General features: G+C 39.7%; 1 protein-coding gene across 1 annotated transcript in view; it reads right to left on the bottom strand.

The window, feature by feature from the left end:
• The window catches only part of LOC133130155 (histone deacetylase 9-like), a 111,898-nt gene extending 85,614 nt beyond the window's left edge, over positions 1-26,284 (bottom strand). The window contains 2 exon segments of the mRNA XM_061244510.1: positions 24,998-25,126; positions 26,175-26,284. Coding sequence (XP_061100494.1) covers positions 24,998-25,126; positions 26,175-26,190 — 145 coding nt within the window. The 5' untranslated portion in view covers positions 26,191-26,284.
• Between the last annotated feature and the right edge of the window lie 627 nt (positions 26,285-26,911).

A 26,911-nucleotide genomic window follows, 5' to 3' on the forward strand; every position in this document is an offset into this window, starting at 1 on the left:
AAGAGCCCAGTGAGTCAGGCTCTTACAATACAGCTAATAAGTGTTGCTCATGGTGATGTCAATTCTGTGCTCTGCATGAAAGGCATGCATTCATGTACTGAACTCTTCCCCCAAACTGTGAATTGAGAAAAGACACACATTCCGTCAGGACCACGTCTCCGTTATTGAGGGGATAACAATGGCCCCCTTTTTACATTATCTCCCACTGTGCTATTTTTGATGCTCTTCACATCATGTTGCACAGTGACAGGAGTCTGTAGAAAAGTGTACGTGCACAGAGCTAAGGCTACATCAACTGAAGACACCAAGAATAGAACAATCAAAACCTGTTGAAAATGTCACAAATAAGGACCTCGCTCTGCTTTCTATACGCGCCTGTCACTTCCAGCTATTTAAACACACTGTCCAAAGAGGAAACCAACAATAAACTAGGCGCGGCATCCTTTGTGCAATGACATCTTGTTTGAGGCTAGCTGGAGGCTTGCGAATAAGGTAAACAAGCCCGCCACTAATATCCTACTGCATGGCAGGCTGTGCATTGTGGTCCTCGCTGATCATTATCTAAGTGCACAGCCACATGAGCGCAGGCTCAGTTTCATACTCACTACAGCGATCCCTGGAGACAGCTCCAACGAAAGTGGCAATCCAGAGCACAAGCTAACGTTACTACGACACGCACACGCCAAGCCCCACGCAGGCGGCAGACCCTGTCCGGAACAGTGTAGCAGCAAAGAAATCGCCCTGAAACAGTAAACAGTGACTAATCATGCTGCTCTGGTGTTGTGAGAAGTTTTGAGCCACCTCCCCCCACCCCCCCTGCTCCCCCTCCCTGAGACAGACGGAGAGGGCGAGAGAGACTGAGAGAGAGAGAGAGAGAGAGAGAGAGGGAGGGAGGGGGAGAGAGAGCAAGAGAGACTGAGAGAGAGTGAGGGAGGGAGGAGGGAGAGAGAGACTGAGAGAGAGAGAGCGACTGAGAGAGAGACAGAGAAAGGGACAGAGAGAGAGGGAAGGAGGAGTGAGCAGAAAGGAGGCCTGTCTGGTCACCTGAGCCATTAGCACTGTGTATTTCTTCTGGAGCCAAAAGCCACCGGTGTCCACAGAGCCAGTGTGATGAGAAGCAGGACTCACCCTCGTAAATAGTCTGAAGCATAACGAAACTCCACTCAGTGCTGGGTTCCCCGAGCCGGCAGCTTCATGGCTGCCCTGAGCTTCCTGTCACAGTGAACGGCCAACCCAGACCTTAGTGGTGGTGGGGGGGCAACCCAGCTCCTCTTCAGCCTTCTTTTTAGAGACAAACTGTATTTTTGCTACTTTCCTTGTTTTTCTTCTTCCTCCTCTTTTCCTCCAAGTCTGCGTCTTTGAGTGGCAAGAGAGGGAAATCACAATGCTGAGCGTGTTAAAGGAGTGTTTTGCCAGGGTATTTTTAGATCACTGGATCCCCACAGAATAGCAGCTGGCAAGAAGACCAAAAAAAAAAATCTTCTGCCTCTTAACTGTAGCCTGTTAGAACAAGTCTAACTCCATTTTATTTTGCATCTTCACCGTCCTTCTTTCGTTTTCTTTCGTTTTCTTTCTCTATGCCACCGTTCTTCCCCTCTTGTGAAATGAAAGAGAGAAAATGGAAGCAGTGCTCCCAGACTGTGTTGTTTTCAGTGCCTATGAAAAGTCACTGTCTCCAACCAGTCGTCGGCCAGCACTGGGCGCAAGCTCATTTGCATGTGAATCAACAACAGCGTGGCCCACAGGTGACATAAATAGAACAATGGCCAACCCCGGCCAGAAATAGGTCAGGCAGGGGTGCACGGATTGGAGTAGCACTGACGTGTTTAAAAATACCACAGCAAACACAGCTGTCCTCTCTCGGTCTTCTCCCAAAGGCATGTCACCTGGCTCCTTTTGAGTTACCTCTATGTACAATCTCTCTGTATAATTTATCTTCTTTTCTAACTGGTGTCATCCCTCCATCTTTGATTTGCCTCACACTGAAATGTATTTTACATTCTTCCTCTATCTATCTATGTATCTATCTATGTATGGTATCTATCTATCTGTCTAGCTATCTATATATGTACGGTATCTATCTATCTATCTACCTATCTCTCTATCAGGCCTGGGGCAAATACATACAATAATTATTTTTGATTGAAATATTTTCTGTTCTCGATTGATCTGGCCTGGTGCAATTGAGCCAACCAAGAATGGGGTTTACACTCTTTGAGAGTATTTCATGGGATTCAATATACCAGACATGCTCAGTAAAGCATAGGAAACTATTTGAATCCAAAACAATTACGTATTTGACCCAGGTCTGTCTGTCTGTCTGCTCGATTCATCTTGCCTGGTGCAATTGAGTCAACCAAGATATCTATCTATCTATCTATCTATCTATCATTACAATGACTTGATGGATTTTTTACCAAGACTGTGTTACAAAAGGTATTAATTAAGGTCAGTCTGTTCCAATACCCCAACAGACTGACTCATTTCCCTGTATATTTCAGGAAATTGGACAAAAGATACACCATAGCGTCGCTTTCAGTACTTGAATAATAATTATGAAAGTTCAGGCAAGGAAAATGAATATAGTTAACATGTGACTTCACTGATTCTATTTGTAATTCAGAAGAAAACACCTAAATGACTGGTTTCAACTTTCTGTTCCTGTCTTGTTTTAACCACTTCTATTTTCTATTATAACCAATGACCGTTCATTCTAGTTCAGCCAAGGTTCAGTTCTAAAAACCTGCTAAATAATAATTTTCATGTATTCCTCTCTTGTAATTATGATTATCAAATTATGATATAATAAAAAATGTAAATGACACAAATAAATTGATGTCAACCTTACCAAACCCTTTTTGAGAAACTGGACAGAAGGATGTTAACCATACTAAACAATAAGGTATCACAAGAAACTCATTCATATTTGAAGTAGTAGTTCTGAGTTGATATGTAGGGTAAATACTTATTATTACAATGGAGCTATGAAGCCCACTTCCATTTTTGGATTTGAATTAGGAAGAAAAAATATTTTTTGTGCTGTTTTATGGCTTGAGAAACTTGGTATATCCATGTTAGTTTTTAAAAAGATCTCCCTTAAATAATTAATGAGATTAGCTTTTCTTTTTGGACTTTTCAGATATCTCATAATATTTATTCATCTCAGATGTTAAAAAGTTTATAAATCAAGTCCTAAAACTTCAAATGAGAGATAAAATCTTTACATTTTTACCAAATTTTGTAAAACAAACCCTATGTTACGAATGAATGGGTTCAATGCTTGCTGATTATGACTCTTTGCAATGGGTGTTGTCTTCTACATCAAATAATAAATGTGGATTTAAACTACAGCTTTGCTACATTTATTTCAGCAATGGCCATACTCACACTGCTGTAAAAAAAAACGAACCAGTTGATGATTTAAATTTTTTTCACAACTATAGAGCTTGCTATTTTTATTCCCATACCGTTATGCCCGTTCTTACATGAAAAGAAGCTGTTCCTATGAGACGAGGACTACATTAAGTGTGCAAATTCCGTAACACATACATGAAGATGACAGGTTACTGTATGTATGAGAAGTTCATTGGTGGGAGATGCAAGAAAGTAATAAAAACAAAGATAATAATCAGAGAGGGCAATAGGGTATTGAAACAAGATCAATTAAAACCAAACCCCTACAGTTGCATAATAAAATGTAAAAAAAATGGATCTATTATTAAAAATCAGGGACAAAGCGATCGATCGTACAGAAGCCGAAGCCAGTTGATAATGGGAATGTTGCTCATGAGGGCTATTTCAGGGCTGCATTGATCATAAGGAGATCTTCAGGAAGACATCACCAGTGCCAGCAGTGTGGGATAAACAAATGTGATGAACAGCTTTGTCACCACCACTGAAGCCATCTGTGAGAAGCAGCCACGGTTCCCCTCAGGAAACGCAGGCTCAGAGCACTGCCCAGCACACTGCAGCCAGAGAGCCCTCTGCTACACCGCATCCTAAACACCCTGTTTACTGCTCTCAGACAAAACCTGCTTAATAACACAAAAACAGGACTTCTCCAGCTACATGCTCTTCACCAGACCCATTCTGTTCCCTACATATTTCAGAGGCGCCATTTGAAAGAAATAACATAAACAACAAAACACGAGTGGAGTAGAGAAATGGATGGAAATAAATCCACCATCTTCAAATACGTCAACGAACTGTAAGGAATACGAGAATATATCAGTAAAGAGTCACGTTTGTTCATCTGACAAACAAGATAACGAGGTTTTATGTAAGGAAAGAATCCCATTTCAGTAGGAAAGTCACAGTTACATGCCATGGACGTGCTGTGTCTGTCCAGCTGGTAATGCAGAGCAGAGTGTGTCCAATCATGCTGTGCCTTTAAATTTTTCATCTTTCTCCATAATCTGACCTGTCCCCCAGCCACAGGCAGCCAGCCCGAGCTGCTATTTTTAGTTCCTGTCTTGCAGGGTAGAAAGAGAAAGACGGGTTTTACAGTGTTGTTTCAGCCGGGCAAACAATTAACCCCCCGTTCTTTTACAAGGGCTTTACAAGGAAGCAGAAAAATGAATTTCCAATTCCACAGAGTTCTTCTGTGAATATCCAAAACATATATATAAAAGAATCATGTTATATGCTTATAAGTATCTTGACAGTTTTAATCATTTTGTGTGAAACGTCACGTGGTTTACCTTGAAACAAAAACATTTATTCATTGTTATGCAATGTAAAATATCAGTTTTCAATTAAAACATTTTTTTTTAAAACCTCATTAGACAATGATTTGCTAATTCTACTCCTCAAAGGCTGAAAAAACAAAAGCTACATAAATTATTAATGAAGTCTTCAAATGATAAATGTGGTCTTTGGTCACTGAAATAGCATAAAAAAATTATTGTTTGCAAAACAATATCAAACACCTCCATCTATCATCACATCAAGGCATGTTCTCCAAACCTCCACCTGGTTCTGATTGATTACCAGAGGGTTAAGGGTTTTTAGTTTTGGATGACACTGTTTGAGCGTGTTGGGCGACATTGGCTCAGGAGGTAAGAGGTAAGAGCACCCCGCCCAATTGCCCGAATCCTGATGAGCTGGTTGGTAACCGATCGCTGTTGGTGTGTGAGTGTGTGAATGTGTGAATGGGTGAAGGAAAAGCATCAATTGCACTGCGCTTTGGATAAAAAAAATGCAGACCATTTACCATGCGCTAATCCAGCTGAAAACTAAATATAATGCTGTTAATATGATACATAGCTGCTCTGAATAAGGAATTTGCTAAAGTGCATTTTTTAAAGAATTAGTAATAATAATCATGATTAAATATTTTAGTTAATTGCATGTGTGCATACATATGCACATGCATATGAGAATAAAAAATATATAGCAAATGCACACAAACAATGAAACAACCTTTCATTCTCAGCTCTGGAAAATAAAATATTTGCTCAAAACAATATTTGTGTTTTCACAGTTTTCCTCAAATTGCTAATACTGACAGAAATAGCCAGAGACTCAACTGCTCTTACTACTGCTTAAATATACATATTAGGCAGTTAATTTAGACCATTAGCTGAGATTAACCTACACTTTTTATTTATAACTAGCTTTCTGGACTAGATAAAGGATTGCTGGGTTGTAAATAGCCCTGTAAGAAGACATTGGGTCACAAACCCGTGGCTGGGCAGTTATAGTCCTCCTACGTCAATGACGGCCTTTGTCTGCTCTAGTCCTATTAAAGCATTTATTCACCCACGTCAGAGACCGGCTAACACACCGCTGCCCTCGCAGACAGAGCGCCCTGCCACCTTTGTCATCAGCTCTGCACAGCCTTCTTAAGAGAGGGGGGGGGGGGGGTGTACCCTCATCAAGAAGAGAGCTTCAGAACAAAATGTCACACAACAATGGGCATTGTGTAACATGAAAGCAGTCAGAAATCTCTGGTCTGATTGATTCTCCAGGGTGTGCACACAAACAAACAGATAGGTGTATACTGTGTATAGGATAGGCTCTGTTTTTTGTGTGTATTAAAGTACTCTTATTTTAAATCTCATACAGCTAGATTAATCCATTCAATCAATCAAAAATATCATTTTTTACACATATGACCCATCTTGCAACCTAACCCAACAGCAAAAAGAATGGATTGATTGACCTTTGTGATCCCTCAAGGCAAAAATTTGATTTATATTGGTCCCAGAAGGAGCAAATACAAGGGATTACATTTTTTATATTATTATATTTTTTATAAGTTATAAGAGAGCTAACAATACGTGACATTTTCAAAAAAGTATATTGCACTGTATTTACAATGAGGTATGATTTAATACCCATAGTAAATATTATCACTTCAGGTCCAATAGCACAGCCCTTTTGGCTGTTTCAGAGCCCAAAATCCAAAAATCCATTCAACAGCAACTTCTTTTGAGATGTATTTTGATAAACTTGCTTTCATTTTACATATCATTTTAATATCATTATTTTATTGTGTTTACTTATTTTAATTATAGTCAATGTTATTCCTATTTGTACCTTTTTGCTATGAACGTATTTCAACCTATTTTTTCACTATGTTTTAAATGTCTGTAACATGCTTTGTGCACCTGCATTGCTAAAAAAATAATGTGTTAAAAATAATATTTCATACTATTACATAGTATACTACCACAAATTGCAAGAGTTCATCATAATATATAAGTACGTTACAGAGACATGAGGTTATAAGAGGCCATAACAGGCGCTAAAGGGTATAATTCTGCTATTGATAAAGGAACATGGACGCAGAAGATTCACCAGCTCCATTCACACAGCTACATTGCTACTGTAGGTAGTGTAACAGACAGCCACAAAGGCACAGATGGTGTTGTAGGTAGACACCTTTCGCACTGTTTAACTGTTTAAATAGACCACTCTCTCATGTGAATGGACTATGATACAGTAGGTGAGCATCACTACTCAGGTGAGCCATTAGCTGATTCAATCGGAGCCGGGTTTGACTCTTGTGGCCTGCCAGAACTATTGCAATAATGAAATAAATGAGAGAAACATAATATGAAAAAATTTCTTGAAGAAACATTTTGTACACATGAATACTAATTTGAGCATTTAGAGCATATTTATGACTGAATTATAATTATGAATGGCTTCACACTGAGTGAGCACTTTATTAGGTAAACATGTACACCAACTTGTTAATGCATATCTAATCCACCAATCATGTAACAGCAACTAAATGCATAAAAGCATCCAGACATGGTCAAGAGGTTCAGCTGTTTTTCAGATCAAATGTGAAAATGGGGAAGAAATGTGAACTAAGTGACTTTGAACGTGGAATTATTGTTTGTGCCAGAGTGGTTTGAGTATCTCAGAAACTGCTGGTCTCCTGGGATTTCCACACACAACAGTCTCTATAGTTTGCAGAGAATGGTGCTAAAAACAAAAAAACATCCAGTGAGCAGCTGTTTTGCAGGCAAAAACATGTTGTTAATGAGAGAGGTTAGAGGAGAAGGGCCAGACAAAGCTGACAGGAAGGTGACAGTAACGCATATAACCATGCATTACAACAGTGGTATGCAGAAGAGCATCTCTGAACACACAACACATCAAACCTCTAAGTGGATAGGCTACAGCAGCAGAATATGTAATAAGTCTAAAAAATTAGTCTAATAAATACCTAATAAAGTGCTCACTGAGAGTATATACTGAAGCACTTCTTCTCGCACTTTATAGAGATGAGGGGGAAACTGACCTCAACCACCTCCAATGCATATAAACCACATGGGTGATGCATGGCAGCCATTTTGAGCCAGAACGCTCAACACACATCAGTGGAGTTGGAGAGGGAGAGAACAATCCTTTAGCCAATTATGTCAGGGGATGATTAGGCAGGTAGAGAGAGCCAAGTTGCGTATTTAACCAGGGCACCAGGGAAACCCCTACTCTTTACAATGAGTGTCATGGGATGTTTAATGACCACAGTGAGTCATGACCTTGTTTTAACGTCTCATCCGAAAGATAGTGTCTCCTACAGCTCAGTGTCCCCATCACTGCAATGGGTTATTGGGGTTTATTTGACCAGATCACCCAAATTGAATTGAAAACAATATTAAAATGGTATTATGCCTGCTATAGACAGGTTTAAGTAGGTCTAAATAATATCACCTACCCCTACCACTAATAACTATTTTCACCACAATTTTTCACCAGTTAAGGCAATCCTGTTGCAGCTAGAATGTACTGTATACATGTAATTAGCTAGGCCATATTATGTAATCAACTGTTACATGCACGCACACACACACACCTGAGCAGAATTTGACACCAGTGGTGAACAAGACCGCTTGCTTAATTAGATCCTGTTTTCTTTCTCAGCTCCCTCTCAGGTTCTCATGCTCATTAACAGGGGATCCATGACTGGAAAAGGATGAGTCAACAACCCCATTTCAGTCCTTGTTTTTCAGTATATTTCTAAGCAGTCAGACGTGTGCTACACTAGGATGCATTAAGTACACAGAGCAATAAAATTCAACTAGTATATGTTCCAGTTCCTCTACTATACGCCGGCTTGCGCTATTAGTGCATGACACTTTGCATTTCCTTGCCTATGTGCCCTGGCTATGAGGTTTCATCATGTTACCTGGGGAGGATGTAGCCCACATCAACATTGCCAAAGGATAGTTGCCATTTTCCAGAGAAGCACCTGGGAGTAGCCAGAGCAGAGACACCTAGAAACGGGAAGCCTTGACGTAATCACCGGGCCCGAGTCGGAAGTCCCCGGAGCCGCAGTCCTACCCTGGGAAGAACCGCAGCTGCCGCTGGGAATCACCACTAAAACACAAATTGCATTTGCGCCAACAAACTTGCATCAGCTTCTCCTGAGCCATTTATTGCATGTATGAGTTATTGGAGAGATTGGCAGGAATCCCTGATCACTTCACACCATCAATGCTGGGGGACCTATGGTGATCATTTTTATCATTTTTTGGATGATTGTCATTCTTTGTTTTATAAATACATTAAATGAAACAGTGACGGTAGGAAAAAAGGAAAAATACAGTTAAGTTATCTTAATAAATGGAACAGCTTTTGTAAGGCCGTATAAAGGATTAGCATGTGTACTCTCAAAAATAAATGGTTCCAACAGGAACCATGTGATTTCATAGAAGAACCCTATCTAGTTAAAGGGTTCTTTGTTGTGTAAAATTATTCTTTGTATGGGAGTTTTTATAAGTGTATGTTTGTATGTACTGTAAGTGTTCATCTGAAGAGAGGGGGTGGCTACAGCGGTAGTACAGCACTTTCAGTTCAGGATCCATGGGCCCAGGACAAACGCCTGACCTCAGGTTGAGGATCACTGAACAGCACCTGACCTGCATCTTTCCACCTGACCATGCCTAAAAGACAAGCTACTTCCAGCTATTAGCTGAACCCAATCTACCCAGAGTGAGCCCCAAACACAGGCCCACAATAACATTAATATTCTTCTTTTGGGTTACATTCTGCTGAGCTTAATGCTGTGCTTTTATAAGTATTTCATTGCAGCTTTATTATTTGCATTTAATTATGATGATGATGATGATTATTATTATTATTAATAATATATTGTTATTGTTTTATTTTAGCACGTTCTGCTACTTTAATGTGTCGAAGGTTATACATAACTAAAGTCTGTTATGTCATAATTTCAAAGCCTTCAGAATAAAACCTTTAAAAGCTCAAAAACACTGAAACTGTTGTTTTTAGGTCAAAATCCAATTAGCCCTTTAGTCTGGATATGTTAAAGGGAAGAGATTCTCAGCTAATGATTTTGACTCTTATTAGGTTAAGCAGTCTAGTCTTCTCCGTTATTTCCTTTCTGGGCAATACTCAACCCACTTTACAGATTGTATCAACTGACATACAAAAAGCTCTTAAAAGGTAGTGCTTTTTTGTACATAACCTTAAATCAATTTATGAAAGTATAGGATTGCCTGTTGTGTAATGAAAGATTTCATAAGATGTATACAGCAATGTCATGTTATCAGTTAACTATTTGCTTGCATGGATTTGTTTGGTGGCTATTGTACATAATTAGCTTTCAAACCTTAAAAGTCCAGATGATAATATTAAATAATAATAGTAAATGAGGTTGCAACACCATGCTTTTATTTTTAAATGTGGAAGGAAAACTGTTTCACAGCTGGCTTGTAAACATATCAAATCTGTGTGCACATACCATAGGGGATCCTCGTGAATTTGAGGTTTGCCAGTATCAGCAACTTTTCATCATATAAGGTTGCCACGCTGTTTAATTGTCTAAACTGCTTTGCAAGCAACTTATCATGCTGTAGCAACCCTGGTCTCTGTATATAGAGAGAATTCTGTGGTCATCAACTGTAGAGGTCTTTCGACCAGACCCTTCTCGATTGCTGAGCTCACCAGAGCTCTATTTCCTCATGATGATGTGGCAAACAGTCGATTTTGGAATCATTCGTCTTATTTCACAGCCTCATAATGGATTCCTTGACTTTCATTAGCACAGCTAAGGTGCTCATGTTGACAAGACAGAAATCAGACTCAAAAGGTAATCAAAAGCCTAGAATCAAGACTAGATACTGAAAGCTCTCTTATACCTCCATGAACAAGCAACTGGACACATCTGACTAATCTGAGCCATTCGTCCCAAGCATTATGGTGCCCTGTATTTGAGGGTGGGGGGTCTAATTTATACATGGTTAAACTTAATGTATAAAGAAAATGTAAATTATATAATCTGCACTTTAAGCAAATGAGAATAGTGTGACTACAAGTATAAAATTGTGAATTATAGAGCCAAATCAAGAAATAAGTCAAAAACATTATGGAGCTCACCGCATGTCCCCAACCCATGATTTATTTGTCAGGCATTCTAGCTGCAAAGATGCTGTAGTTGAGTTTTAGTTTGTTTTCATGTCATACTGCCATACCCCTCACCAAGAAACAAATAAGATGGATTATGATTGAAAACATTTATCTTGGAAAATTAGTCAGTATCATTTTCTTTCATATGCATCATTCTTTGAAGACATTTTGAGTGGTCCTTGTCTATTATCAAAGCCTTCACTTTAGAAAATTTAAAGCATTTATCAAAGCAATATTAGGACAGAGCCTCTTAGTTTGTTTTTCAGCATAACATTTTGCTGCTTTGTTGCCTTGCATTTGAACTGCACACTCTGCATTGATAGAACTCTAAAAATAGCTCTTTGAGTAGAACAGTACAGGTCACAGGAAACAAAACACAGCTCACAGAAATCTAATTGATCAATATGTTCTGCTCTGTTGGAAAGCATTGATCTTCTGTTGGTGATGGAGGGCTGATGCATCTGGGAATTGTGCAATAGCTGTTTTGACTGTAGTAATTTTCACCTTACTATGGTGTTAAGACAAGTCCAAATTGAACACACTGATAGATTACAGGTTAAATGTTTTTCCGCCCTTCCTTATGCTCTCAGCAAGACTATACTTCTTTGACTTTGAGCGCCATTTTGAAATCACAACCACACCCAGTCATTTGTAATCAAGATATACTATTGTATCCTAATGACCACTAAAATAATTTAGGGTATACAGTAGCAGATGGCTTACATAAAATGAGTAATGTTCATAAGTTTCAATTGTTATGTAAACAGCAAAACAGAATATAAAATATAAGAAATATATTGACCAAAAGTCAGCTAATTTAATGGAAGATTATTATTATTAGAAGTGTAACTTTATCACACAATACCTTACAGCAGAGGTTAGCACCAAGGGCTATATCTGTAGATTTAGATTAGAACTTCATTTAGTTAGCCCTTATATTTACCCGATCTCGTACAGCTAGCTAAATTTATTGATAAGCACATGAGTGACAGAGTGTTCTTGTGTCCCAATATGAAATGTGTTACTCTGATCTAACAGAACAACATGAGAACACTTTCAGATGAGACCAGGAGATTCAGCCGATCTTATTCAGCCCAACATCTATGCTGTTCTACAGCACAAATATAGTATGATTGTGCATGATTTACTTAATAACTGCTGTGGTGCCAATGAGTATACAGTACTCAATACTTCAAACCACAACTGAGTCGGCAACAAAGGAAGACAGCTTCTTGTGTTTTACAAGTATTTATTTGTAAAACTAATCTAAATTGGAGGATTCAAATTTTTGTCACCAAGCTTCAGCGATGTGCATTTTTTGCAGATCAGACTTCCTTTAACTTGCCTTTAAATCCTACTGAGATGTCACTGTGGTGCAGCTACAATCAATAATTAGGGAACAACTTATTATTGACAGATGATACATGCCATGACGCACACTTCAGAATCCTCCAGGGCCTTAAGCAATAGTTTCACTCTTGAATGGACTGTTCATTTGGGAGAGTTGGTGTCACAGTGAAATTCTCTTGAAATACAGAAGCCATAGTCAAGTACTTTGTGAAGTGTTGAATTTTTGAGGGTGTCAGATAGACTTATAAATTTGTCATCTTTGGTGGATGGTATCAGAGTTACTGTTATGTTCCTTGCTACATTTGGTTACAAAATCTTTGTCCTAAATCCAGATTAATAATACGTACAGTATTCATGCACAAACGCACACACACACACACACACACACACACAAACACGCAAATATACAAAATGTGAGCATTTAAAAATTATTCAGGCCATGCCTCCAGTTAAATATCCGATTCATCTTAGAGCATATGTATACAGTCCATAGGAAAACACTTTACCTGAACCTCTCGTCATAAAGCCGACATAACTCTGTCATACACAACATAACAGCAGTCACAAGATGGCATAACAGATTATGTTCAAATGACATAAAACTGCCATACCATATCAGTAAAAGTATGTAATTTGACATAACTGTTATGCCATCTGGTGACAGCTGTTATGTCATGTGTATGACAGCCTTATGGTGAGGGGTTCAAGTAGTGTTACCAAAAAATTCAGTCCATATGAAAATGTGTAATGTTGTAAAGAAATTATTGGGATGCCTCCTTACAAACATTTATTTATGTATTCTCATTTTCTATAAAGTATTAATTCAAGAGAATTGGATGCAATAATATGCAATACCAAGATTAATAAACAATTAATTGTTCATAATAAAAAAAAAATTTTTATCTGAACTGGTGTTGATTTTAATGAACGACTAGAATAGATTTTTTAATTTTGCTATTCAATGACTGTAAAGAAGCACTCATCTCAAGTACTGAAAATAACAATATAAATTCTGGATTTTGTTTATTGTTATGGTGTTATTCATTTTTTTATTGACAACAGTGGATGCTGTTGTTTCAGTCACAACTGTCAGACACAACAAAAATGAAAATGAGCACTTCCTGCAGTTCAAACAGCCCCAAACAATGTCTCCTGGAGGAGATCCTATGAAAACAGCGTTTCGCTCAGAAGACTATGGGCTCATGAATGAAAACTTGTTATTTATTCCACTATTGAACAATCAAGGTCAAAACCCAAAGGATTTATATCAACCGTTTCAGACACTACTGAAATGAAGGCTTCTAACCAAATGTAAAAAAAAGTACAAACATACAGGGTATTGCACTCATGTACAGTACATACACACACATGCACACACACCCACACACAGACACATACTGTGAACACACACATACACACACCATTTTACCTCCAACCAAGTCTTTCAATCTCTTCAGCCTATCTGCATTTGACAGTCTCTCTCTCCAAACACTCCCTTTTCTCTCAGTGGAAACACCATAATTCAGAGACCAAGCAGTTTTGAAAAAAACCTTTCTTGTACATGTGGGAGTACCTGAACATCAATTCTAATTGCGTACATAACCCCCAACTTCCTTAGTCGGCTAGGCGGCTGTGCCAGAGGTCAAAGGTTGGCCCACTTGTTCACTGAATACACTTTGCACTCAAAATTATTACAGTGCGCTTGTGTCCCTCATGAACCCTTAGTGCTTGCTTGTCCCTCACTCCTGATAGCTCTAGGGCTCTCTCTCCCTCCATCCCACTTTCTCGTGCCACCAGGGAAAATGGAGGAGTTTGTAGCCAAGCGTCTGCTCATGACAAATGAGGACAGAATAGGAATGGCATCTACACAGAATACGACTAATTGCTTCCATATTTCACACCCATAAATCAGTAATACTGTAGGTATCTGCTGCCAAGGAAATTCATACATACAGTACATATTTTATTAACACACGTGTGCTCTGCCCCACCCATGCAGTCACAGGCACTTCAAGATTAAGATTCTAGTCTCCTTATAGTCCACTCCAAAAGCCAGACTTCGGTATTTGCCTTACCCTGAAGTTCATCATATTCAGTACAATATAGCTACTTAGCGTAATGGAATTAACATGAATTGCATATACAACCATTAGAAGTGCAGTCATCAAAATAATTCAAATGATGAAAACACACAATCAGGTAATTCAACAAACACCAGCAAACAACTAACTAGTAGTAATTTACATGACAGCTCATGCTAACTAACTAGCTTTTGATAGGTTGGATCCATCACACCTTCCCTCTCTCCCAGAGGAAACCTGTCAATGAGCCAGTGCCACCCTATGACCTCAGATACATCAGGCACCAATCTGCTCTTTTTATACTCTATGGTAATAAATAATACGTCATATTATTTTTTGATGTTTTTTTGAGATGTTTCTGTTGGATGGACTTAAATCAGTTTAGATCCCCATAGAGCTGAACCAATGGCCTCTACTTCTGTTGTGGTCTCATCCAATGCCTTACATTGGCTTGTTCCATTCTATTCATGTAAGGCCGCTCCAGATCTTTTTTTTTTATTATTGTTGGTCATGCTTTAATGTTCAAAGAACTGAAAAGTCCCTTGGTGTAACCCCTTGCCCTTGGATCATTTTCCTATAATGCACTTTTGAGTAACTTGGCCCTTGGGGACAGTCTTCAAACTGTCCACTTATAAGGAAACAGTCGGGATCCCTCTGCAACAGCACTCCCTATAGGAAGACTGTGAACAGCAAGTAAATTATTCCTTAAATAGCCCTGTGAACTGTATCAAATGTTGACTACCCTACAGTCTAACCCATTAGGGCCATGTAACCTATACATGTATATGTGAATATGTAATAATGAACAGAGAATCTTAAAAGTATTCTTAGCTATCCTTCAACAACTCTAGCCATTGTTCCTAAATGGCTTCTAATTAGAAACAGCTTATAGCTTCACAAAAGCAACACATTTATTTTCACACCTGCATATACAAAGCACACAGTTTTTTCATTATCCCTTCAGTTGGCAGGCAAAGAAAAAAATAGAATAATAGAATAATTACACCACTTGGTTGAGCAGACCTTTAAAGGTTTTAGTTAAAACATTGTTAAATGTCACTTCTTGGGAAATATTTTGTATTTCTTAACTTGTCGTCCTATGCTTACACAGATTACATATTTATATTATCAGCCATTTATACAGCCGGACATACAGTAACACCACCATAATCTAGGTTAAGTACCGTGCTCAGGATTGCAATGGCTATGCGCAACATGGGAATCAAGCCTGCAACTTTGTGGTCGCAAATCCAGTTCCTTAAGTAGCTTCCTCAAGGGCACAATAGCATGATAAAAATGCAACAAATCTATGTGAGGAATCTGAATGTCAACCATCCCCAGCCTAGCCGGCTAGCCAGCTGTATGCATTTGTAACATTCCTTAGAACTGAGATTGTTTGTCTAGCACTCAACAAAGCCCTCTGTCAAAGAATACCTACTGATGGACAGATAACTAGCTATGCTGGGAATACCATTTGAAATTGCATTACAATGAATGATGCTGAAGCAGCCTTTTTTAGGAAAAAAGTTTTTTACTGGCAATATTTTTTTTCAAATGTCTCAAGTGAACGATAATAGAGGGATATGATTACACATACACACACAAACAAACAAATGAACACACATACATACATCCATAAACAAAAACAAGCAGGAATATACACAGTACATACACGCAAATGCATACATGCACATACATACACATGTATGGCATTTATACAGACAAATAAATAATATACACATATGTATAAATGTATACACAAGAATAAAATTCACACATACTGTAGGCACACACATAGACAGGCACAGCCAAACACAAACAGGCACACACAGTGTCACTGAGCTGGGTGCACTGACTGTTTCCCCACATCATCCTTTCATCGCAGTTCCCATTCTCCTGTGACCATTTCTGCCCAGTCTCAGCAATAACACTGGAGGACAACGTGGAGTCACCCAATATTGTGCAAAACTGTCATGAGTTTGTTTTGTAATGTTGCGATTTTTTTTCAAGCTTGTTCCCCTGCTTTAGGAGGAAATTATGTCTCCTGTGGGGCTGTGTACTCTCATAACAGTTTAAATAACGTTTATTTTTTTCTCAGCACAAGTTAAATATCCGCCACTAAATTAAGCATTATTGAGCCAGCAATGATTGGTCAGATTCATCTCCCAAAGGCTGAGACAAAGCATCATAATGTAAACAGCCGACATTGGTACAAAAGAGAAGAGTTATAGAAGAATGAAAACAGCAGAATAAATCAGGAGAATAACATGCTACCGATACACTTTCAGAAAGGAATGCTCACGACTTCCTCCTTTTTGGAAAAACAGTCTTTGTCTTGATAACGAATGGGTTCATAATTAATTTTACACATATTTTAAAATCCAAGCACAAAGACCCCTTGAGAAGGTCTGTCTTTCAGATCTGGCCAGAGTGTGTCTAATCCCTATGTAATTCCACTGCAGGTTTGTTCGGCAGATTTCACGGCAGGCGGGAGGGGTGCTGCTGGGCCCTCCTCTGTCCCATAATTCACAGGATGAGCTGTCCGGGGTGACAGGTTTCCTGTCAGATGAAAGCGGGGGTATGAAGAAGCACTCTGGCATGTCCCTGGACCCACAGGATAAAGGGATGGGTCAGTGTGAATCTCTCAAGTGTCTCTGTTTATATCATCAAGTCCCGGGAACAAAAAGCAGGAAAAAAAACTGCTTTGTGACATCAGCAACATTAGATAAAGGCTTCTGGGATTCTTTCCGAAGGTCATCAATCACTCACTAAGGATTGTCATACCTAGAGCCGGGGAGGGTTATGATACTATAAAGGGGTAGATAAAACATATTAACAGACAGGGTGAAAGGCAAGCAAAAAGATAAACGAGAAAGAAAGCAAGAAAGAAGACAGAAAGAAATGTTGGTTTCTATACCATCTTAATATGACTGACACGACGTCCCATGCTCATTCAAACTCATCGTGCTGCACACACACAAAGCTGGTAACATTCTGAACCTGGCCATCATGAGAAGCTGTTGATGATCTGAAGGTAACCTTTTGGCATATTCCCAAGCAGACACCCCGAGGGCTCTATCCTTAGTGCCCTCCTCTTCTCCCTCTACCTCAGATCCCTTGGTCTTTCATTGCTGCGAACAGCTTGTCATATCATTGCTATGCTGATGACACTGAATATTTTCTTTCCTTCCTATCATTTGACCTACAGGTCTCCACATGCCTCTCGGCCAGCCTGAATGACAACTTCAGCTGGAAGGAAAACCACCACCTAAAGCTGCACATCTCTGCCATGTCTCCTCCCAATGAGATCTCTCTCTCGTCAGCTTGGAGTGAAGCTGGATGACAAGCCTTAGCCACTGCAAGCATGGTGTGCAGATTCTATCTCCATAACAGGGCTGCCCAACCCAGTCCCTGGAGATCTATGTGCCTTCCTATCTTCCTCCAGCCCTAACAAAGCACACCTCTTTCAACAGCTAGAGATCTTGCTGAGCTGCTAATTAGTAGAATTAGTTGTCCCAAATTAGAGTTGGAGTGAAAACCTACTGGAAAGTAGATGTCCACAAACAGGGTTATATAGCATCAGCAGAATCCAGCTATTCCTCATCACCATCTCATCCAGCCTCTGGTTCAGCCTCTGGCCTTCTCCAATCTCAAATACACTGTCTTCTCACTGGCCTTGTCAGGCCTCTGCAGCTCACCTCAGCTTAAGGTTTAGTAGGGTGGTCAAGAGAATGTCAAAGAAGTCAGCACTTCTTCCACTTGCTGTCTCTCTTGAGACTACATGTCCACCCACCAGGGAAGAAGTACCCCACTTCGATCCCTGATTTTTACACTTGAGTTTGCTGCTCTGGATAAAAGGATGTGCTAAATGCCAGTAAAATGAAGTACTTTATACATTTATATATATATATATACATATATATATATATATATATATATATATATATATATATATAATACACGGTGCTGTATATTCCATCTTTCTCCCACCTAAAGAGACCATTCATACATAAATGATTCATGGCAGAGTAAACTCCTACAGCACTGGATGAAGCATGAGAGACAATGGAAAGAAATGGGGGAGCACTTCTCCGTGGGACTGCTGCATCTAATGCCGCTCATAATAAATGAACTGAAAGCAGCAGACGAAGCCCAGAGGACCGGCCATATTTTAGGGCTGGAGTAGTCGCAGCATGTTTTTCCTGGTCCCCTGTAATGGGGAGTATCCGCATTCTTCCAACAAATCTTCCAACTAGGGGGGCGGGAAGGCCCGCACTCTCCACAATGCGCTGACCTTTCCACCCCGGACAGATTCTCAGGCAGTCAGGAGCGGGGTACACAGGGACTGTGCGGCTCAAACACATGCCGCTAATTCTCCTTCTGTGCACTGAATGCATGCCACACGGCGCGGCTCCATATTGAACATTCGGAAATTATTTCAGCCAAAGCGTATTAAATTCAAACATAATATGGTAAATATAATATAGTTAAATCCGTGAAACGCTCTGCCTTTTGTGGTGGCCCATAAGTAGTGAGCTAGAAGATAGGTCTGGGTACTGCACTGCATGAAAAGCTAAGCTACCCTAAGACAATTTTTTTTTACATGCATGCTAAATATTTTTGTTTCAATTTTGCATTTACAAACATACTTATTCCAAGTAAAACTGATACGTACGAACATCTTCTGGATGTTTTCCGGGCAAGAGGTGTTCCTTTCTTCGACGTATTGTAACCTCATCTAATATTACATCAATAACAAAACAACCTCTGGGACCAATACAGTCTCAACCTTGCTGGCAGTAACATTGTACTTATTTTGGTGAAGGCAATGCAAAAAAGAATACAATAAGGAAACCTCAGCCCTTCAGATAGAGTGGAAAAGTACTGATATTACAGACTGGAATAATGGTGGTGTTCAGAGCAGTGGGACTGAGCCTGGGTGTGTGCAGAGTGTGGAATGCTACAGGCTAAAGACCGGGACCCGGCCCGATACGTAGGCGTCACAGAACAGCAGAACAATCAGGGGAGAACGCCTCATGCTGCTGGTATTCATGACAGGGGTAAGGTCAGAGCTTGGACACAGCAAGCCACCTGTTCTCCTTCTGAGAAGCATCTCTCATAAGGAACGGGAAGGCTGAGGTACACGCTGTGAAGAGGTCCAGAGGCCAGGGCGGGAGTCCTGCGGCCCATGGGTCCCCTATATTTCTGAAGACATTTATGAAGCAGAGCACTAAAAATGAAACTGTGCATATTTCTGTGTAGCAATCAGTAAATCCTTCTCAGCCGTGTAAAAAATGTAGTGTGTAACTTGAACTGATAGATTTTGTCTTGTGTTAACCCAGAGTTTATAATGCAGTACCTATTTCTGAATAATCCATAAATAGCCTCTGCAGGTGCAGCTGCATATGTTCCAGTACTTGCACCCTGTTGAGGAATTCAGGCTGCAAGTGCAGCCCACATACAATACAAGATTACTGCGGCTTTCTCACCCCTGATGTACAGTCAGAGCTTTGTGTTTTGAGGAAAATCTGCTCTGCTTATGTCAACAACAACTATTAAACATTGTTTTAAACAGTAAAAAAAAAAAATACAATATGATTAAAAGAATGAGGGTAACAATGCAATATTCCCTACAGAAGTGACCTGACCTGTCCTTCAGATGTTATTTAACTGGGATCTCCATTTAAAACTGGTTGAAATGTGGATTATAATGAGCCAGACATTCGCCCTGCTCTCATAAACTACCCAGTCCCAGTTCTCCTGACCCTATACCCCACCACAGTCATTCCCCAAACAGCTGCACTTTCTCTCTGTATCTCCCATTCCACGCACACACACACACACACACGCACACACACACACACATGCACATACATACACCTACAAAATCATACACACACACCACACACAAACACACACACACACAAATTCATAGGAATGTGAGTACTGGCCAAACTGTAATGCACCCCCCCTACACACACACACACACAGATGCCTTCCCTAAATCCGCAGAAGTGAACGCACAGAATTCCCATATTTCTGCACTTGTTTTCTTAGGCTGATGTCAGCCATCACCTCTGTCCTCGGAGCTTTCATTCCCTGTTCACAGAGTTCATCCACTGTCGCACCCACCCAAGCCCTGTTTACACTGACATTTCTAAGAATTATAGGCAAGGGCTAGACTGCTACAAAATCTTTCTGTGTAGTGTTCATTTTCCATGAGTTGGTGGAAGTTGCTTGATGCCCTGTGGCCAGTAGAGGGCAAAAGAGCACAGCCTTATACATGAAGAAACCACAAACCCGTGCCTTTGGGCATGGCACAGCCAAGTAGCCACCGGAAACTTTTTAGATGTTTTTAAATTCACACTCACCTCATCTAAATATGATACCCAGAGTCCACGGATTTAGTGCTCTAAAACTCAACACTTGCATGCATAGACTTTCGCACTCACTTTCATCGATTGCCTAGTCCCTTTAAACATTTCCAAGCACAAGTATTAATTCATGTGTTAATTTATTATTAAACAGCCGGTGTCCTTTGTGTGAATGTGGATCAAACTGGTGCTGCATCATCACAGATTCTTTAGTCAAAGTTTCACACAAATAAGGGGGGATATCTACTATACTATCTCACCAATGTAGCTAATGATGATAGGTTCTTTATTGACACTACTCAAATTGCAGTTGAAAGAATAAGAAATGATGAAATTGGAGGTAATGGAACATTGGTAGTAAGAAAAAATAAAAAAGTAACTTGACTGACAGCTCATGGTTAAAACAAAAGAGCTGAGAGTATTCAGAGGAGGAAAGCTTAAAGTGCATACTGGGTGTGATACAACAGTGAGCAAATTATAGTACGTTACTGCACATACATGTAGATTTTAAAATATAGCATGAAACAATAGCATGTTTAGTTTAGTTGAGTTTGTGTGTGTGTGTGTGTGTGTGTGTGTGCATGTGTGTGAGCATGTGCACGTGTGTCCATTTGTTTGCATGCATGTATGTGTGTTTGTGTGTGTAAGCCAAATTACTAAGATATCACAGTGGGTTTCCATTATTGGGGATCACTAGATTTTCAAAGGTGTCAACCCTTATCTAGCATGTATAATATTACATCCGTGTTAGTAGCTATAACCATTGCAAACATCAAACAGGTTCTGACAGATAATACCAGGTGGTCAGGATGTATTGGGTTTTATTTAGTTATAGCCTGACCGTGCTTGTGTAAATGTAACCACTTAGACGATTATTTTACCACATGCTTTGCATATAAAAAATCTATGAATATGACTGCATGACAGGAAATTTCATTTTTTCACAACCATGGCCAATAATTCACCTTCATCACCTTCAAGAGGACCTATGCCTTTTCTTCAGGTTATTAAAAAAAAAGAATACCATATAAACAAGCTGGAACAAGCCATGTAAAGGGGGGCTGATCCACTCCTTCATAATATAACATTTTGGCTATTGTAATTCTATGTTTACTGGTCTGCCAGACAGTAGCCCATACTAGCTGCAGTTTGTTCAGAACGCAGCTGACAGGTAACTAACACCCGCAGGCCTGAACACATCACACCTGTCCAAAGATCACTGGCTGGCTGCCTGTGAAACAACAGATCGACTACAAGCAATCAATGACCACATATGAGGCCTTAAATGGGAGAGGGGCCTCCTACCTTGTAGGCTTATTAACACCTTCTGAACCAGCTCGATCCCTCCACTGTAGGTGAGAGGGTACAGCTTGTTCCCAAGTATGGCCTCAATACTGTGGCTCCCCGATTGTGGAACTCCGTTCCATCTTTCATCAGAAATGCTGAGAATATACATAGATATGTTTATAACCCAATCGAAGACCTTCCTCTTCAATCCTTGTGTAGTCTTCTATTCTATAACATTCTGTATACTCCCCTTGTTTATAAAAAATGATCCAACTTCACTAAACCCCTCAAATAAAACAGCTTAATTGAATTTTAAACCTCAAAATTTCACAAGATTATTTAGGACCTGCCACTGTTAAACATAGTGGCAGGTCATTTTTAACCCTTAAGACAACCCAAGGGTTAATTGTGCTTTTAGCAAATAGATGTGGATGTACCCTAACTGAATGATGCTTTGCCTTTTTAATGTTGTATTTTTGTTAATTGTATTGTTTCACCTTGTTGTTTAACTACTCTGCCCAGTGACACTTGGTGTGCAAGCACTCAACCTAAAATAAAATGTATTGAATTGATTGATTGATTGTATTTTGTTATTTTATCACTCACAGATGATATATCCATTACACAATCTATTTAGGACTTACACATCCATTGAGGGGATGTTAATGACAGGAAGAATAACTAAGTCCCTGGTCTTACTGGACGTGGCCACTGACATGATTAAGAGGAAATAATAACATATGCATATGAATTGTATATGTATTGAGGTTATGCTGCCATAATGTATTTTGCTATTTTATGTAATTATGCCACCCTTATGATATACTGTGCTGTATTTTAGAAGAGTTTTTGAAAACCGGGTCCCCTCTAATCTGTTATGTTATTCAAAGCTGCAGCACTGAACAATAGAAAGCCTTTTCAGACATTATTTGCATTTGTGAACAGCCTGCTGACTGATGAAGTCTGAAGTGAGCCGTGTTCTTTTAAATCACATTTAAATGGGAACAAAAGGAGATGAAGTGGGGATACTGATGAGAAAGCACTTGTTGTCAGCAGATATGTAGGCGAATACAGCGGAATATCTGTAATACACTGTGACTGCCGGGCTCAAACCGCAGGGCATCTCGTTTCCCCTTACCCCCCGTGGTGTGTGAGGAACAGGACACACTCAAACATGTGTTCTCACTTCATTTTCACTTTAATTCCCAGCTCGATAACAGAAAAAAATGGGAAGTTCCTAAAGGTCATTTTATAAAATCAACAATATAAATTTGGAAAGCTTTGACTCAAAGCTGAAATGGTTTTTTTTATCTGCATAAGACTTCCTCTTCCAACAACCCAGTTTCACTTGTAGCACACTCCTGCACCACACAGAGTGGCCACAGGAGGAAAAGAGTCCCCTGAGGTTAAAATGAATCTTATTTTAACGTGCTGCACGAACAACAAGGAACAATCCAAAAATATGCAGCCATAGTAAGCTCCAAATAAGCTTCAACCAAGAATCAAGCTCTTATTTTACTTTCAGTGTACAGCAATTAAATTCAACCTCTATTCTTAGTTCAGTTGAAATCCGCAATATGTCTCTTTACTACTCCGGAGTTGAAAGTGATTCATTAGATAAAGAGAGAGCAATGATAGTTAATTTGATGCAATCTGACAAATTACTGCATCAAATGAATCATTAGACTACACAATTAGACTGTAAAATTCTGACATGCAAAGCCTTTTCCTGAACAAAGGAAAGTAGTACTTTCTGGATTGTATACAGTTGCATACAAAATACAGTACGCACACTTGCTCAAAGCAAACATCATTTTATTATGACTACTTAGCATTTGCATTGTCAATGGTTGATAATGAGGTGAGAATTTTGCAATGTAATAAAAGTAACTTAGAAATCCTGAGAATGACAGGAAATCACGCACTGACACAAGATATTCAATTCTCTGTGATTTATCATTTTCTCTCTCAACGTTCTTGAATACTTATAGAATAATAACTATTCCATAATATTTCACAGGGTCAGTGGACATTTATCATTAATTTATTCTGTATTTCTTCTCTTGCAATAATAAGTAAATGACAATAGGAAAGAAAAGTAATCATGCTATATTAGTCAAAATGTATTCATTATACATTACATTACATTATTGACATTTGGCAGGCGCTCTTATCCAGAGCGACATACAGTTGATTAGACTAAGCAGGAGACAATCCTCCCCTGGAGCAATGCAGGGTTAAGGGCCTTGCTCAAGAGCCCAACAGCTGTGCGGATCTTATTGTGGCTACACCGGGATTAGAACCACCCAGTCATTTACCTTAACCACTACGCTACAGGCTGCCCCTGCAAATGGTTGGCATTTATATAGCGCCTTTATCCAAAGTGCTGTACAATTGATACTTCTCATTCACCCATTCACACACACACACACACACACACATACACATACACACTCACACACTCACACACCAACGGCAATTGGCTGTCATGCAAGGCACCAACCAGCTCATCAGGAGCATTTAGGGGTTAGTTGTCTTGCTCAGGGACACAGCCCGGGCGGGGGATCGAACCGGCAACCCTCTGACTGCCAGACGACTGCTCTTACTGCCTGAGCCATGTCGCCCACATCGCCCATACATCCCACCACCGTTGCATATAATAAATAATAATTATCAGCCTAATTGTGGTGCTTCAGGTACCAAAATGTGGTTATTGTAAATTACTGTTATAAAAGCTTTATGAAAAGAATATATCATCATCTTTATAATGGGGAACTGAAAAACCAGGTAGTTGCATGGCCAAGGCCCCAGCCAACACCTCCTGCCTAGAACATTCCAATAAAATGTGATCAAAACCAGGTACCCTGAGACAATGAAAAATACATCAAAAATACCAACTGATCGCTCCTCCATAAAAGTCACAGAAAGAAATCTCTTTCCCCTCTCTTTGGTGAGCTCACTGGAAATGTCAAATTGTACAGTGAAGGAAGCAGCGGGGAAGGGTGGAGAGGGACTTACCGTAGCCCCAGGGGGCGTGCTGGAGCGTGCCAGAGGGAGCGAGGCCTCTGTCTACACTCCTGTTCACTGGCCACTGACAGTGCGGCTTCTGGGGCCACACACCTGCACTGCGCACCAATCTCCTCCTCTCTAAAACAGCCACAGCAGAGCCTCAGTACTGCAGGGGTGCACGCACTCAACACACATTCTTACCGACGGCCTGCGTACCAGTAACATTAACCCATCTACCTAATGCAGGATAAAGCTAAATAAAGTGTGCTCACCGCAGTGCGCTTCTGGGCACAGCCAGTAAAAAGATGCCACAGGATTACACCTGCTATATACATAAGTGATGAAGGTCCAGCCTGTGATCCCCAACATTCATCTTCATTTTAAGTGCAGTTTACTTATCTATCCAGTACAGTCTGCCAAGTTGTTCAATAGTAGTTTGTCATATGCACTCATTCCTCACAAAATGTATATTTCAGGACTACAAAGATAATAATGTGAACAGTACTGTGTATTGAGACAATGTTTCGCACCTCCCTGTCCATATCAGAATGTCAGAAGCCACATAAAAGTATACTCTGTTCACGAAAAGCATTTTTTCGGCCAGCTACACCTGAAGTGCCCCAAGTTTGATGGGGAGGAGCTGATTGTTTTTTGTGTCACTTCAATATCTTGTGATTTCATTAAGGTTTAAGCACTCATGAGATCTTGAGCTTTCCCTATGACTCAGTATCTGTGTGTGTGTGTGTGTGTGTGTAGCATAAATACAAAAATGATACCTGATATGTCAAATAGTTGTATCACACTGAATATCTTTTTCAATATTAATCTTGCAGTAATATATTTTAATCAGGTTTTTTAGACTGCAGTCAGATCACTGCATTCAAAATCACTGGAATGTGAATACAAACAGACCTACAGTATATGCAGGAGAAAACAACTTCTGAATTCTACATAAGATCAGAACTGACCATTATATTTAATAGGTGTATTTGCTGCAATACCATATTTGAAGATTCATATTTGTGTTGTTTCTACAGTGTGATATAACCAACAGGGCATCAGCATGGTTACTCTTCTGTGTGTATTTGTGTCGTCATATTCCCCATCAAAGAAGGACCAGCAAATTCATTTTTAAAACCTACTAATTTTTACAGATGGTAAACTGAAAGTTCTTAAAGTAACTCACCAGCTCTGTTCTTCATGATCCTCTCCAACTCAAGAGAAGTTATCAACTGGCTCTCTGAGTACACACACACACACGCACACACACAGTACACACACACACACACACAGTACAAACACAGACGCACACACACACAGGGTGTTGACACAATCAGAGGAAGTGGTTGAACCACATGGCTGTCGTACCTTCTGACAAAACATAAAAAAACCCATCTGATATTTCATTATGTTTAAATTCAGTCTGTTCCGTTTTTTCAGATTCCTCAGTGCCCTACACCCCCACTGACACCCCCAGGGGAAGTCACACTTCTGGGACATAAGTACATCTTATGACGGAAAGGTAGGCATGTGTTTCATGCATTTATAATAATATACTGTTTTCAGCTACAAAGCAAAAAGACAGTCATGAAAGTGATGATCTATTTTAAGATTCCATTGTCATAATGTGGCAAAATCTCACTCTGGAATTTCTGCAAATCTGGACATTTTCAAGATTTTGACACTTCAGTAAACCTTAGAGGCACTTTGTCACCCCAAATATAATCATTAGTAATAAGAGTGTGACACCAGCATAACATAAGTTATTTTTGGTTTTCTGCTTTATATTAGAACCGCAAATCAGCATGTACTGAATGTGTTCTTTTTGTAGGTACCTCTCATCTTAAGGGTACAGGGAATAGTTTTCCTGGAACTCCTGAAGTACAGTAAAAGACATGACATTGGAGTATATCTGTTCCTTCG

Source organism: Conger conger, chromosome 1 (assembly GCF_963514075.1).
Source record: "Conger conger chromosome 1, fConCon1.1, whole genome shotgun sequence".
Taxonomy (NCBI): Eukaryota; Metazoa; Chordata; class Actinopteri; order Anguilliformes; family Congridae; genus Conger; species Conger conger.